The sequence below is a fragment of the Nyctibius grandis genome, chromosome 2 (genome assembly GCF_013368605.1).
Source record: "Nyctibius grandis isolate bNycGra1 chromosome 2, bNycGra1.pri, whole genome shotgun sequence".
Lineage (NCBI taxonomy): Eukaryota > Metazoa > Chordata > Aves > Nyctibiiformes > Nyctibiidae > Nyctibius > Nyctibius grandis.
This window is the reverse complement of record NC_090659.1, coordinates 114847827-114861139: the sequence shown is the minus strand read 5'-3', so window position 1 is coordinate 114861139 and position 13313 is coordinate 114847827. Positions and strand designations below refer to the sequence as shown.

General features: G+C 45.3%; 1 protein-coding gene across 2 annotated transcripts in view; it reads right to left on the bottom strand.

Annotated features, from left to right (window-relative positions):
- The window catches only part of MTMR2 (myotubularin related protein 2), a 69194-nt gene extending 56402 nt beyond the window's left edge, over nucleotides 1-12792 (bottom strand). For both annotated transcript variants that reach the window (XM_068418504.1, XM_068418513.1), the window contains exon 1: nucleotides 12653-12792. In XM_068418504.1, coding sequence (XP_068274605.1) covers nucleotides 12653-12735 — 83 coding nt within the window. In that variant the 5' untranslated portion in view covers nucleotides 12736-12792. The remainder of the gene's footprint in view (nucleotides 1-12652) is intronic.
- Nucleotides 12793-13313: the final 521 nt, after the last annotated feature.

The window sequence follows — 13313 nt, the reverse complement described above, 5'->3', positions numbered from 1 at the left end:
GTGAGCACGTCTGTGTCTGTGCTCCAAAGCTTTGGGTTTTCCAATCACCAGGACAGACCCTTGGCATTGAAAATAAATTAAGACTATAAGGTGAAGAGGGGTTCAAAACACAACCCTGCTTACCGTCAACACAAACAAGGTTGCCTGCTAGAACAGTGCTCCCACCCGCTCATGTCTGCGCCTTCCTACACATCAGGTTATTGCTATGCTGGCTGGGATCATTTGGGGTTGTTCAGAAGGAGCCAGGGCCTTTGTTTTCAAATATAAGATGCTGCAGCAGGCAGGACCAAACTAAAAGTGAAGAAGATCCCCTTGAGAAAACAGTATTTCTAGGTCAAAAAAACATGGCTGAGGGAGAGAAGTTCGAGCACCTCAGGCTTCAGACGGTTGAAGAAGTGCTACACAGTGACAGAGAGACAGACATTAGGGAGATCACTGATTGATGGGACATCTGGCAGGTGATCTCTCGGGCCGATAGGAATCAGCACATGTCCTGACTTGTAGCTTTCTCCCCCAAACAGCCTCAGGAGCAGCCTGAGCAGACCGCAGCCAAGGGGCTCTCCATGCAGCATGACTGCCTCCAGGAAAAAGGCAACTCAAGAATCCAAATCCAAGTGTTTTCTGGTGCTACAAGACCACCCGTGTCACTTAGCCCTAACTGTGGAAGAAGCTGATTCCAGGGCTCAGGACATTTAGTGGCAGAGAAGTAACAGACCCGAATGGTGCTGCTATCTCCTACATCAGAGCAACCTTGGATTTACCACTGCACCCCACAGGAGAAAGAGGGCTGGCAACATCTGTCTCCACAGGTACTTTGAATGCAGACACAAGTAATTACAGAAATTCTACAAACAGTTCAAAACCACTCTTGCTATTTACCCGTATTTATATTTACCATATAAACTTCCATCCCCTTCCTTTAAAAATTATTAAGCCAGAGAAAAACATGCAAGTAAAAAATTATCAGGATTTTGATGCAAATTCAGACAGTCCCATGATAAGTTGCAATAATAACTCCAGAGTCTGAGAGCAAAGAGAAGCAGAAAAAAATGGAAACCAACACAGGATATCAAATCTTTTGTTGCTTGTAATTTTTTTTTTTAAAGAAACCTATTAACTTGATCAAGGAAAGAAACAGAAATAATACCTACATTAGTAAGTACTCACCTTAGGACAGAAAGGAGAACTGGATAAAAAGACAGATGTCTTCTCTTTTACTATCTGTGTTCTGGCAGTGCCTCAATTTTTAGTTACATGTTAAGACCCAGTTACATACAGTTTAACTAAATATATGTCTACTTCCCACAGTTCATGCACTGTCTCAATTTTCCTTTAGATTCCTACCTATTTCCCTATTTAAAAAACACCCTGGTTAGAACATAACACGTATTGTTAAATGTTCTGATTTTCTTTCGAACACACATCACACAACCCCCTGACCCCAATAAATCAAACACTCACAAGAATTAAAAATACCAGCTATTTACTCACCAATGACATTAGTTGTTCCGTCCTGAGAATAATCAAAAGAAGGAGGAAAGAATATACAAATATAGCCAATCTGGAGAGTCCTGTATCACCTAGCAAAACTGACGTGGTGTAACACCTTGATAACCTTTCACAGACACTATGCAGCTGCGTGCTCAGCCAGATCCAGCTCAAAAAAGGACTGGGAACAACTATATTCTGTCAGCAGCCCAGCCCCTGCAGGAAACTGGTCTCCAGCAGAGCCTCAAGGCTAAAGTAAGTCAAGTGTTCAATAATTTGGGGGCTTCATTTCCAGAAATTCAAGCCAAGACAATACACGATGTTTTCAGAAACCTGTATCTTGTCCCATCTTCCAGAGAGCCCAGAATCTCTGAAGATTGTGCCCCACCAAAGTCCCCAGGTTCAACACTAATACCTGGGACCAGGTTTCCTGGTGAATTCAGTCCTTTTTATTGTCTAAATACAAAGCCCAGCTTCCAAAGTGCTCCGCAGCCATTGATTTCTATACAGCCCAGATTTGCCAACGGGCTCTGCACACTCATTCACCCCACTGGCCAGTTGTGGGGTACATGTTGAAAACAAAGGTCTGTCAAATTCTTCCACCTTACAACGAAATGAGGCAGACAAAGTTTGCAAGCTCATCTGAAGATTTTCTGTACGTCAGTTCTCACGCATCCGAAATGAGGGCTAATCTTCTAAGATCATCCACAGCCACTTCCTCTTGCCACTTCGGCTTCCTCAAGCAGAAATCAGTGTATGAGAAAATCAAAGTAACTCAAAGAGGAGTAGGATCAATGAGGTCTGGATGGTTCAGCTCCCAATGGAAGATACCACACGTGTCTATGCTCCCACTTAGTCAATGGAAACCCAGGCAATGGAGTCTAGATGACAATTCAGCGACACTTCTCTTTGTTCAACTGAATTACTTGTGGAGTGTACTGACTCTGCTGAGGGTAGGGAAGTTTTAGATACCTACTTCACATGGAGATACGGCACTCTGAACTAGATCCTGCCCCGCTTTCCAGAAGATGAGTGTCTTGCGGCAGAGAAGTTTGTATTTGCTTTTTGTTTTCAACTGAACACAGCCTTTTGCAACCTCCAGGAATGGGCTGCCCAGGGAGGTGGTGGAGTCACCATCTCTGGATGTGTTTAAGAAAAGACTGGACATGACACTTAGTGCCATGGTCTAGTTGACAGGGTGGTGTAAGGGCAACGGTTGGACTCGATGATCCCTGAGGTCTCTTCCAACCTGGTTGATTCTGTGATTCTGTGAAAGCCCAGGAAAGAAGGAAATGCAAAAACAAGAGACAGAGAATATTTCTCCAACTCAAGAAAAGCCTTGTTCAAGAGAATCCACACATGTTCGTGACTTCCTTCTCATCCAGGTATTCCCTTATGTTGAAAAAGGAACAAGCTTTTTCCTTAATGGAAAAACTGACATGGCCTCCCTTCCCATCTCCATCTTTGTTTAAATGTAAAACTTGTCATAAGTTAATTTCACTCCTCTGTCAAACATGGTTAAAGTTGTCCAAATGTTACAAAAACTATTAGCACACAAACTAGTCAGATATACACACGTACAGGAAGAAACAGGCTTAAGAAACCAGACTACAAATCTCTGCTTTCTCCTCAGTTGCCAAGAGATGTAGTTAAGATGCAAAAAAAAGAACAATAACATGAGTTAGGAAATAGCTCCTTCCTTTTTTTTGGAGCAGAGACCAACCCAAACTCAATGCACTTTTTGCCCCTACCACAACGACCGGGAGGGAGTTCTGCATAGGTGGTCACAGCTGAATTACTCACTGTAGGCTCTCCTTACAGTCACCAGGGAGAAACAAAGACGACTCACTCTTCCCCATTATCTATAAAAAGAAACCCAGAGATTAGCAGAAATCTGTATCAGTCCAGTGAGATGAGACAAATCTCATCCAGGGTGCCTGTATTTTTCTTTATGCAAGGTGGAAGCAGAAGGTAGACTCTAGAATCAGAATATGTTTTAGCTAAAAAAGATGAAAGATGTCCCTCTGTGGTGCTGGAGGCAGCAGTGATGAGCAGAAGCTGTACCCCAGCAGATGGTAACAAGTATAGGGCCAAGACTGCTCTGCTGGCGCAAGTCCTGAGCACATCCACAAAATGTCCCACCACATTCTTCTTCTCACACCTTGTCGTTTAATGACCATTCTGATAGCATGCTGCTTCACCTTTGAGCAAAAGGCTTGGGAAGCACCCTCTCATGAGGTGTGGGGGCTCATTTTCAGTGTAGAAGTGGGCTGTCCATTCTCAGACTGGAGGACACAGACTGAATTTTCAAGAACAGTCTACTCCGAAAGTCAACTTGGGTAAAATAAGAGCAGAAGATCCCACACTTTTCATTTCTTTATCAGAGGTGTTCTACCTACAAATGAGATGCAGATCAGTTTTGATTTGTTACAGGCATCCCATCTGGTTAAACCAACCTCTACTCTGATGACTGATTTCGACAGTCATCCTTCAGCAGCTCATCTCTGGTACTACCTGCCTGTACCTTCAGCATCTGCTCTCCACAGCAGCCAGACAGCCCCTATAATCTTCCATATGTAACCAACTCGTTCACAGGCTCCACCTCATTCATGGGCAGATTTAGCTGAAACAGTTGCTGAGGCTAGTCCTACTACCTACCTGTGCAATCTTTCTCTTTCAGAAGACCACCATCTTATAGCAGTGATATCACTGAAAGCAACAACAGGATTTACTAACACAGCAATAAAAACAGCACAAATGCTTTATTTTCACTGAAGGCAGGAGGTATAAATGAGGCTGTGGTTCAGGAGCTCAGTAGTTCAGATATTAGTGCTTTTTGTGCCAGCGGAAAAAAACACCACCACCAAACACTTTGCTTACAAACCATCAAGCAACGATCAGATGTATACTCACTTCACCAGTTAAAGTTTGTTCAGAAAAATATACTTGGGTTAACCTTTAGCCCTGTCATTCAGTACTGCCATTACTCTCCATAGGCCATAAGCTTTGCAGTGAATTTTCAAGGCCTTGGGACCAAGGTTTGTTACTCTTGCCTTGCCTGAACTTTTCTCTGCCTGCCTGCAGCTTTGTTTTACTTGGTTTGGTTGTGACTGCAATTTCTGTAATTGGCCAGGTGTCTATATCTACTCTGTTTTGTTTTTGTTTGTCTATGGTACAACCCCAGGTTTGCACAGATAGCAGTTACAAGCCGTTATTCTATACAGAATGAGATATTTACCACTAACATAATGACTTTGTATAGAGAAATACAACAGCCTAGCATGACGGCCGAGGCCTGGAGAAGCGGAGACGCAGGATGTGGTATGGAGGAGTACAGGCACAAGATGAGAAGAGACGGGTCACAGGCTTGGCACTGGAGACCATGGCTATAAACAACTCACCCATGGTCAGTTAAAGAAATGCAGACCTGGAGCTGGACAAAACTGGTTTTAGGGGTAACAAAGAGAACAAAGAAATGGTATCTAATACCCATAAAAGCAACCACATATAGCAAAAATCAGCTGTAATGTGGAATTGCAGACCAATAAAGAATGAGATAGGAGTAAAGTTGTTTTACAAAACACGCTAAAATGTCCCCAGGTGGATCCTACAGTCAGGAAAGAAGAAACCATCAATATGAACCTCGTATTTCTCCCAGCAAAGGACTCCAGATGCTGACAACTCACTGTAACACCCACCAGCACCCACCAGAATAAAACCAGAAACCTTGAGCCCCAGAGGAGCAGGGGAGGCGCGAGCGTAACACGAGGAAGAGGGGTAGAAACTAAGAAGCGTATGTATGACAGTTTTAACTGCACTATTAGCCTTTCTTTTTCTGTAATAATTGCATCTGGACTAATAATGATTAGACTTTCAAAATTTCAGTTACACTAACAGTAAATTCTTTGCTGTATAAAGATGTGCTGCCTTTTTGCCTGTGAACAAGATTTTGAGTGTAACGCTTCGTACGGGCATGTAGCCTCTTTACATCACAGTAAATAAATCCAGATAAAAATGTTGTTTTACTCTAAACAGGTGTTGCACGTCTTCCCAGAACAAAGAAAAAAAACCCATAAGCTCATGTTTTTCTAACTAGTTCGGTAGAAATACGATAACATACACACACCTGACCCAGATCAAATTTGAACCATTGCGTGACCTAACATTAATGATTTTGGAGCATGGCCAGAAGACTACAGAAAGGCCAGATCTGTAAAGCGGGAGCATTTGTGCAGAGGTAACAAAACAGAGAGAACATCACCTTGAAGGGGTTATGGACTAGAAAACTGCTAACACTTTCTCTTCATCAAATATATCAGGGTTTAGAAAGCAATGGAAAAGAATTCACGGAGCAGAGAGAAGCAAGGAGAAGAGAGAAGCAAGGAGAAGAGCTACCTCGAAATCACTGGAAAATTACTGAGTGAGAACTTTGGCAAAAGAAACTACAGATGGTAGGAAAAGGAAAAACAAATACTTGAAAAGTTCCACTGACTTTTTGTTGTTGTCTTTCACTGAATTTTTCTTCAATTAGCTACCAGTTACTGGGGCTATAAAACAGCCAGATGTTTTTTAGTTAAAAATGAAGATGGGGGTAATCACTGTGACAGTCTCTCTTCTGTATTCTCACTTCCCTGGGTTATCCCAAACACCTCTACAAACCAAGCACTTCATCACCTTCTCGTCACCCTCTTCTTCATGGTGGAATGGGCTTCCCATGGGCAAATAACAAGACCACTTTTTTCATGTCATACAACTATACCTTGTATATAACACCTCATCAGAGTGACCTCTGGAAGGTTCCCAATGCACTTCTAATGTATGCTTGCCATTTTTTTCCTCAACTAAGCTTTCTGGTAACGTATGCCCTTTGGTGTATGGATCAGGTCTCTTTTTACTCTACCTGATAACCTCAGTACTGAAAAACCAGTAAGAGTAAAGCAGGTCATCAGGAAAAGCCTCATGAAAAAGAAGCTGTGGGCTATTGATTCTGCTGACCCATCCAAGAGGTCTTAAGACCTTTCCAAATGCAGTTCTTGCCTTTGTACATGAGCTATAAAAGAATCAGCAAAGGAGGAGAGACAATAAAACATCAGAAATAGATAACAAAACATGCTCAAGACAGGTGTTAACCTGTAACTGAAGTCACAGCAGGAGTACAATCACCTAACAGATAGGAATTGTGGAACTTGACATCATCAGGTCATCCTCAATCTTAAAATTCAGGTTCTGTAATTGCACCTCTGTTGTAAATAGCTTGTAGTCAAGGAACTATGTACGATTCAAAACTGTCTAGCAAATAGACTGTTAGTCAACATAACATTACCATGTCTCTTCAGAAAAGGCGGTGCTTGATGGGACCCAAGAGAGTCATGTTCTGAGCCCAGCTTTACTCCTCACCAGCTGTCAGATCTTGCCTCATCTCTCCACAGCAGTTTTTCATCTCATCCTTAGACTTTCTCACTCTTTCCCCAATCTCTCACCAAGGAGTCTCAGCACTCAACTGCACATCTAAGAGCTTAGTAAAATTACCTGCAGGGTGTTAGCAAAAATAGAGTAGCCCTGGCTTAGGCACATTTAAATAGCTGGTCCCTGGCTCTGAAATGCAGAAAGCATCGCCTTCTGTATTGGTATAACAGCTAGAACCTTGGCACCCCAAATTCCTGTGAGGCCTTTAAACAGCAATATAGCATTAATTACAAGAAACAGGTGAATGTCAATTGTATTTACATTCTCAAATGGAAAATACACTTAAAAACCAAACACATACACTTTTACTGAATGGTCAGAGCCTGGACAAAGAGATCTGCATGTGCCTGACAGAAGAAAACTTCTAAGACTGAGGGTCTCACACTCCAAGAGAATTAGGAATGGTTTCTGCTGAATGCAGAAGCCAAAATGTGCATGCCAAAGACTGCAACTAAAAACAAGCCCCGAGTTCCTCAAAGGTAAGTTTCTCTTCACAAGTGCACTGCATAAATTAAAAGCTCTAAATTCGTTTTGACTGAATGTCATTTTTATTATTTTCTGCCCCAAATCCTCATACTCTAATAAAAGATTATCTTTGCTTTGCAAATGTATATGTAGACAAAACTCCTCTTTATCTTCACGGTATACAGTACACAAAAAAACTATCCCAGAATGAACTTCAGTTGCAAATAAGTGTTATAAATTATCACTCACATATTAAAATCAATGATAATGAGCCCATCTGGAGTTGCTAATTGGTCCTAGGCATAGTGTTAAGTTTCTCATATGCAAAAACCAGTTCATTATCAACACTCAGCCAGCAACGTACTTGTCTTTAATGGTAAGAACTCTTGAGAAATCCTGCTTCACACATACAAGAAATCAAACACAAGAAGTGTTCTCAAAGCCCATGAGCAAAATGACAGCTACTCACATTTCACTGACCACTAGAACTCGCAAAAACCTTCCCTTTCAAACTCTAACTTCAATGACTCATCACAAAACAACTCAATCAGCAAATCTCATACATCTGGTAGCAATGTGGAGCTAGCGAGCCCTCCTCAGCCAACAGCTTACAGACCCAACTCCTTCCAGCATCACTCTCACCCGCAGGGAAAGAATTCCTTCAAAGTAGCCTTAAATCAGACCAGGTATTGACAGGACCTTATTTGAGACGAAGAGGGGAGTTCATATCTCATGGAGCTATTGCTTCAACAGACCTTGCTGCACTGATTTACACAGAGTTTATGTTTTCAGAGTTATCCCTGCAAACGTAACGACAAGGAACATGATTATTCTCATATGCTTCAGTAAGAGTGCAATGCATAGGATCCACTGTGCCTGCAGACCTCTGTGGATGATAACCACCAGCATAGAGGCGGTAACAAGCAACCAGAAAGTGGTAACATGAAACACTGCTACAGTCCTGCGGGCAGGAAACATCTGCCCACTGCCTTATCTCTTTCTCTCATTTTATACTGAGGTTGAAATACCACTGACATCTCCTACAGCAGTTTCTTTACAGTACAATCACCTCCACACTTTTGCACAGGCAATACAAATTTACCTTCAGCAGATCTAACAGAAAGCCTCTTAGATATCTTACCAGACTGTTGCTCTGACTGGGCTGTAATATGATTTTTCAGATAACATTTCAGAGGAATACAGAGAGATATATGTTCACTCAGAAACTACGGCGCATAATCACAGACTGCACGAACAAAATGCCTAATTGCCTTTAATGAGAAGTAAATATCTGAAGTTTGACATCACCTTTTTCCTAAAGTTATGTGTTCTGTTAAAGTCATACACAGCTCTATCCAGCTTTCCTTTCACAAAAGGGAAGATTATAGTAGAATTTTGCCGGCTGTTACTTTCAATTCTAAATTAAAAAAAAAGAACAAAACACCCACAACTCTACCTACAAATTCATTTTACAAGTGGTCTTTGAAAAAGACTGATTCACTAGCACAGTTGAAATGTGTTTATCACTCACCCAGGATCCTCAGGCCATTTTATAGACACAAAGGCAGTCCGTAAAACTGAGTAAAGCTTGCTTTTCTGGACATAACCATACTGTAGCTCATCAAACATTAGAATCAGTGTTTTACCTCACTTCTCCTTCTGTCTCATGGGCTGTTCCCGGCCTGACTCTGCAGACACGCTAGCACTCCTTGCAAGCTGCTACTTAAATACCACTGCAGCTCTTTATGAGTAGTTGGCTCATGAACATCTGTCTTCCACGAGAACAGGATGCAAGGGGAAAGTCCGTCCTAAATACTGACCTTTGGAAACCACAGAGAGCTGCAGAACCCAGTGCTGTGCCTCCCAAAACTAGCACTGGGCGAGACAGCTTAGACTTGAGAAGCAGAATAGCTGTTTCAGCACAACTATGAGGGCAGCTGAGTTAATTAGTTGTGACCTGCTCATTTGAAACGGACTCAGTATTCCACACAGAGCGGGGGAAGAGTTTTTCAAATATTTTTTTTCTACTTGGGGCAGAAAGTAGATAACATTTAGTTATTTAGTTGGTTCAGTTATTCCGGTATTTTGCTCAGGGAGCACAGGTACTGCACATTACTAAGGTCTATGAAAATATTAGAGCAACTTTCGCTGTCAAATGCCATTAATGTCATATCTTGTGAATTATTAAAATACAAATAAACATACTAATATATGTTATTTAAGGCAATTATTCACGTAAGCAACCTTACACAAGAGTAAACTCTACCCAGCATGTCTTCTTGAGGAGCTAGATCTTAAGTATTTCTAGAAAGACGGAACTCGCTTAACTTCTGCACTGGAGCTGCGAGAATCCAAATAATGCATTGCTGTATATATTTGATAGTGTCACCTTTCCAAGTCTTCTAAATCTTGCATAAAACAATTCAGTCAGCTACAACTCAATAAGGCTTCACATTGCTGGGTAACTGTGAATCTGGGATGAGTGACCGTCTACTCATTCTATGTTGTTGTTCCTTTTAAATAAAACTGATTATAAAAACTGATGGCAGCTCCCTCGTGATTCATTATGCTCCTCACATCATCCCCAAAACTAACTTTTCCTTTTTAAACAAAACCACTTAGTGAAAATGTGTCACATCTCTATAGCCATAGGTTAACAATTCAAAGTTGGTCTAGCTATTAGACCACAATCACAGCGATGAAAGTATGTTTCAATGCATACAAATAGCCCCATTAGCTTCAGAGGGATTGTTCTGATCCATAAAATCAAACTGCAGTGCAGCTTTAATTAAAAACAAATCTTAAAAAAAACCCTGAAAATGGATCTACAGTCCAATTCATAGGAAAATTATTCATTCGTGCATAAGTGTCACTAGATTTGCAGGAGAAGCTGGTAATAAACATTCTGAAGGTCACCAGGCATCTCTCATTACAAGAACCTGATTTTACTTTCTCATGATTTTGCCCTAATCTTAACCATTTCAACTAAAAAGTTTCACAGCATACACCAACTCAAATTAGGGTTTTTTTATTAATAACTGCAGATGAAAAACATTTATCTATTTCCAATACTCAGCTAAAGAAAAATATATTTTGTTTGGAATACATCAAAAAAAAAGGCTAGCTTTCTTCTGTGAATTCTAGATGTTGGAGCACAGACTTGAAATTCTGAAAGCTTGATAAGCTTTTTTATATCCCAAGAAATCTGTTCAAGCCTGGGCCTTTTCAGGGCTTGGAGGACACAGCCTTGTGCATGCTCAACAGAAACAGATTTATCATCTCAATTTCCCAACGGTTCCATCTGTGCAGAGCACACTGCTGAGAGGCTGAACAGGAGTTTCCTTGTAGCCATTGGCTCTTCTGAGTCAAGCTCTCTTTTGTGTCCATAGGTCTGTGTGTCTTACAGTGACTGACCTCCAGATGGGTCCATGTTACCCAAGTTGATGCAGAGGGAAAAAGAAGAGTGTATTGGGTCAGTGAGGGAAGGGGGAAAGAGGCCTGTAGGCATCTGGCAGAGCACAGGTAAACTGTACAAGGAAACTGATACAGGGATCAGAGAACAGAACAATTTGATTGATGAAGGAGGGCAAAATGAGGATGAGGAGTCATGAAGGACTCAAGAAGGAAGAAACCCGAGTGCAAACTGGGCACTGCCTCTCTGAGGAGCAGCTCTGTAGAAAAGGCCTTGAGGGTCCTGCTGGGGAAAAAACAAGTGTCAGAGTACAGAGATGCCAGCAGCAAAGAGGCCACCAGCACCCTGGGCTGTAAGAACAGAGGCAGAGCCATGAGATCCAGGGAAGGATCCCCCTGTACTCGGCACTCATTAGAGTGCTTCTGGAATATTGCATCCAGTTTTTAGCCCCCCAGTGAAGGAAAGACATTGACGAGCTGGAGGGAGTTCAGGGAAGCACCACCGGATGGTGGGGCTGGGGCACCCATCTAGTTGACAGGGTGGTGCAAGGGCAACGGTTGGACTCAATGATCCCTGAGGTCTCTTCCAACCTGGTTGATTCTGTGATCTGTGAGGAGAGGCTGGAGGAGCCTGGAGCAGAGACTGCTTCAGGGGACCAAAAAGCAGCCGCAGCACCTGTGTGGAAAGTATGCAGGAGATGGAGATGGGCTGCTCAGAGAGGTTGTGCAGTCTCCATCTTTGTAGGCTTTCAAGAACAGACTGGGTAAAACCCGTGAGCAACCTCATCTGATCTCAGAGCTGTCCCTGCTGTGAGCAGGAGACTGGACTGAGGGATGCTGAGATCCCTTCAGCCTGAGTTACCTTGTGATCCTATGACCTGGGCATGGTGAGGACAGCCAAAACGGGACAGGATAACCTTCAGCCACCAGGTCATCCTGCCTCCCAGGCCCTACCAGAAAACCCAGGGCCTCCTGTGCCACCACGCTTGTCCACCAGCCAACACCCTCCATTGCTACCCTACCGCACTCTCCTGCATCAAACTCACTGCCCAAGTGAGATGCGCTTTCAAGTCACAAAATCCAAACTTCACTGATAGCCTGTGGAGGGTGGGAGGAACAGGGAAGTCTCCTTCAGCTTCTGTGGCTTAAAGACCTTGGAAGTTACCCACACGGCACTAAAAGTCATTCAGACTGCAAAGCCAAGCCCTCAGAAAAAGGCGTGAGGACAAAACCACAAATGCTCAACACACCCTGGGAAACGTGTTACCAAAAAGGCACAGGGTAAGGCCTGCCTTGGGATGGGCAGCGCGCAGGCAGGCAGTAAATGCAGCTGGTGCCCTGCCCTGCCCTGCCCTTCCAGCAGGCTCACCTGGACTATTGACCCGCTAAACCCACCCACTGCACGCACCAACGGCAGCACCGCTGCGGTGATTTAGAGCCTTGATCTAAGGGCGCGTGGGGGCGGCACCTCCTTCTCTGACTGAACGCCGGTGAAAGAAACCGGCTCGGGCGCAGCCGGGTGATGCCCACGCCTGCCCGCGTGCACCGTCACCCCGAAGCCACCCCAAGCGCCGGGACACCCCGGTGGGCAAGACCCGGCGGCGGGGAGAAGCCAGAGCCCACGGCGGGAGAAAATGGCACCAGCTCCACCCCCCCGGTTCCCTTTTCCCTGCCGGCCCCTCTTCCTCTCCCCCCATGCCGGCTCTTGACTGACGAGGGGCCCCTCAAGCCGCAGAGCCCCGCGGCGGAGCGGCAGCGGCGGCTCGGCCCGGCCCGGTCCCCCGCGGGCGGCGGCGGGGGGCGATGGCGCGGCGGCCGTTACCTGGAGAGGGAGTCGCCGCTGGGCGGCCGCGCCGCCGCCGCCCGCCCGGCGCCGAGGCTCTCGCAGCTGTAGCTCTCCTCCATGCCGGGCGGCGGGGCGGCCCGGGGCGGGCGGCTGCCTGGCTGTCAGCCGAGCGGCGAGCGCCCGGCGCGGCGGGAAGCGGCCATGTTGGCCCGGCGTGCCGCGCGGGGAGGGCGGGCTGAGGCGGGGCGGCGGGAGGGGGCGAGTCCGGGGCTGCGGGGAAGGGAGCGGCGGCGGCGGTGCCTGCCCGAGCTGCTTTCGCCTCAGCCCGCAGTCCCGGCAACCAGGGAGAGGGGTGCGGGCGCCATGCGGCTGCTTCCCCTCGCCGGGCTGAGGGACGCGGGGAGGGGGCCGGCCCACCGGGCTCGGCCGCCTGAGGGTGGGGAGAGGGGTTGTGCCCCGCTCCCTTCCCGCAGCGGGAGCCTGGCCGGGGTCCGGGGCTCCTCATCCCTTCAGCCTCGGGGGCGAGAAGATGTTTGTTCGTGCGGGTGCAGCACTGGCTGGGATCTCCCTTTTTGGTCTCTTCAGAAGCAGGGAAGGCGGCAGCTCCCGGGTTCCCTCCCCGGGGTATGGGGGTACGGGGATCATTCCTAACAGCAAGAAAAAGGTCTCTCTCAAAGATCGCCCTGAAGTCATCTTC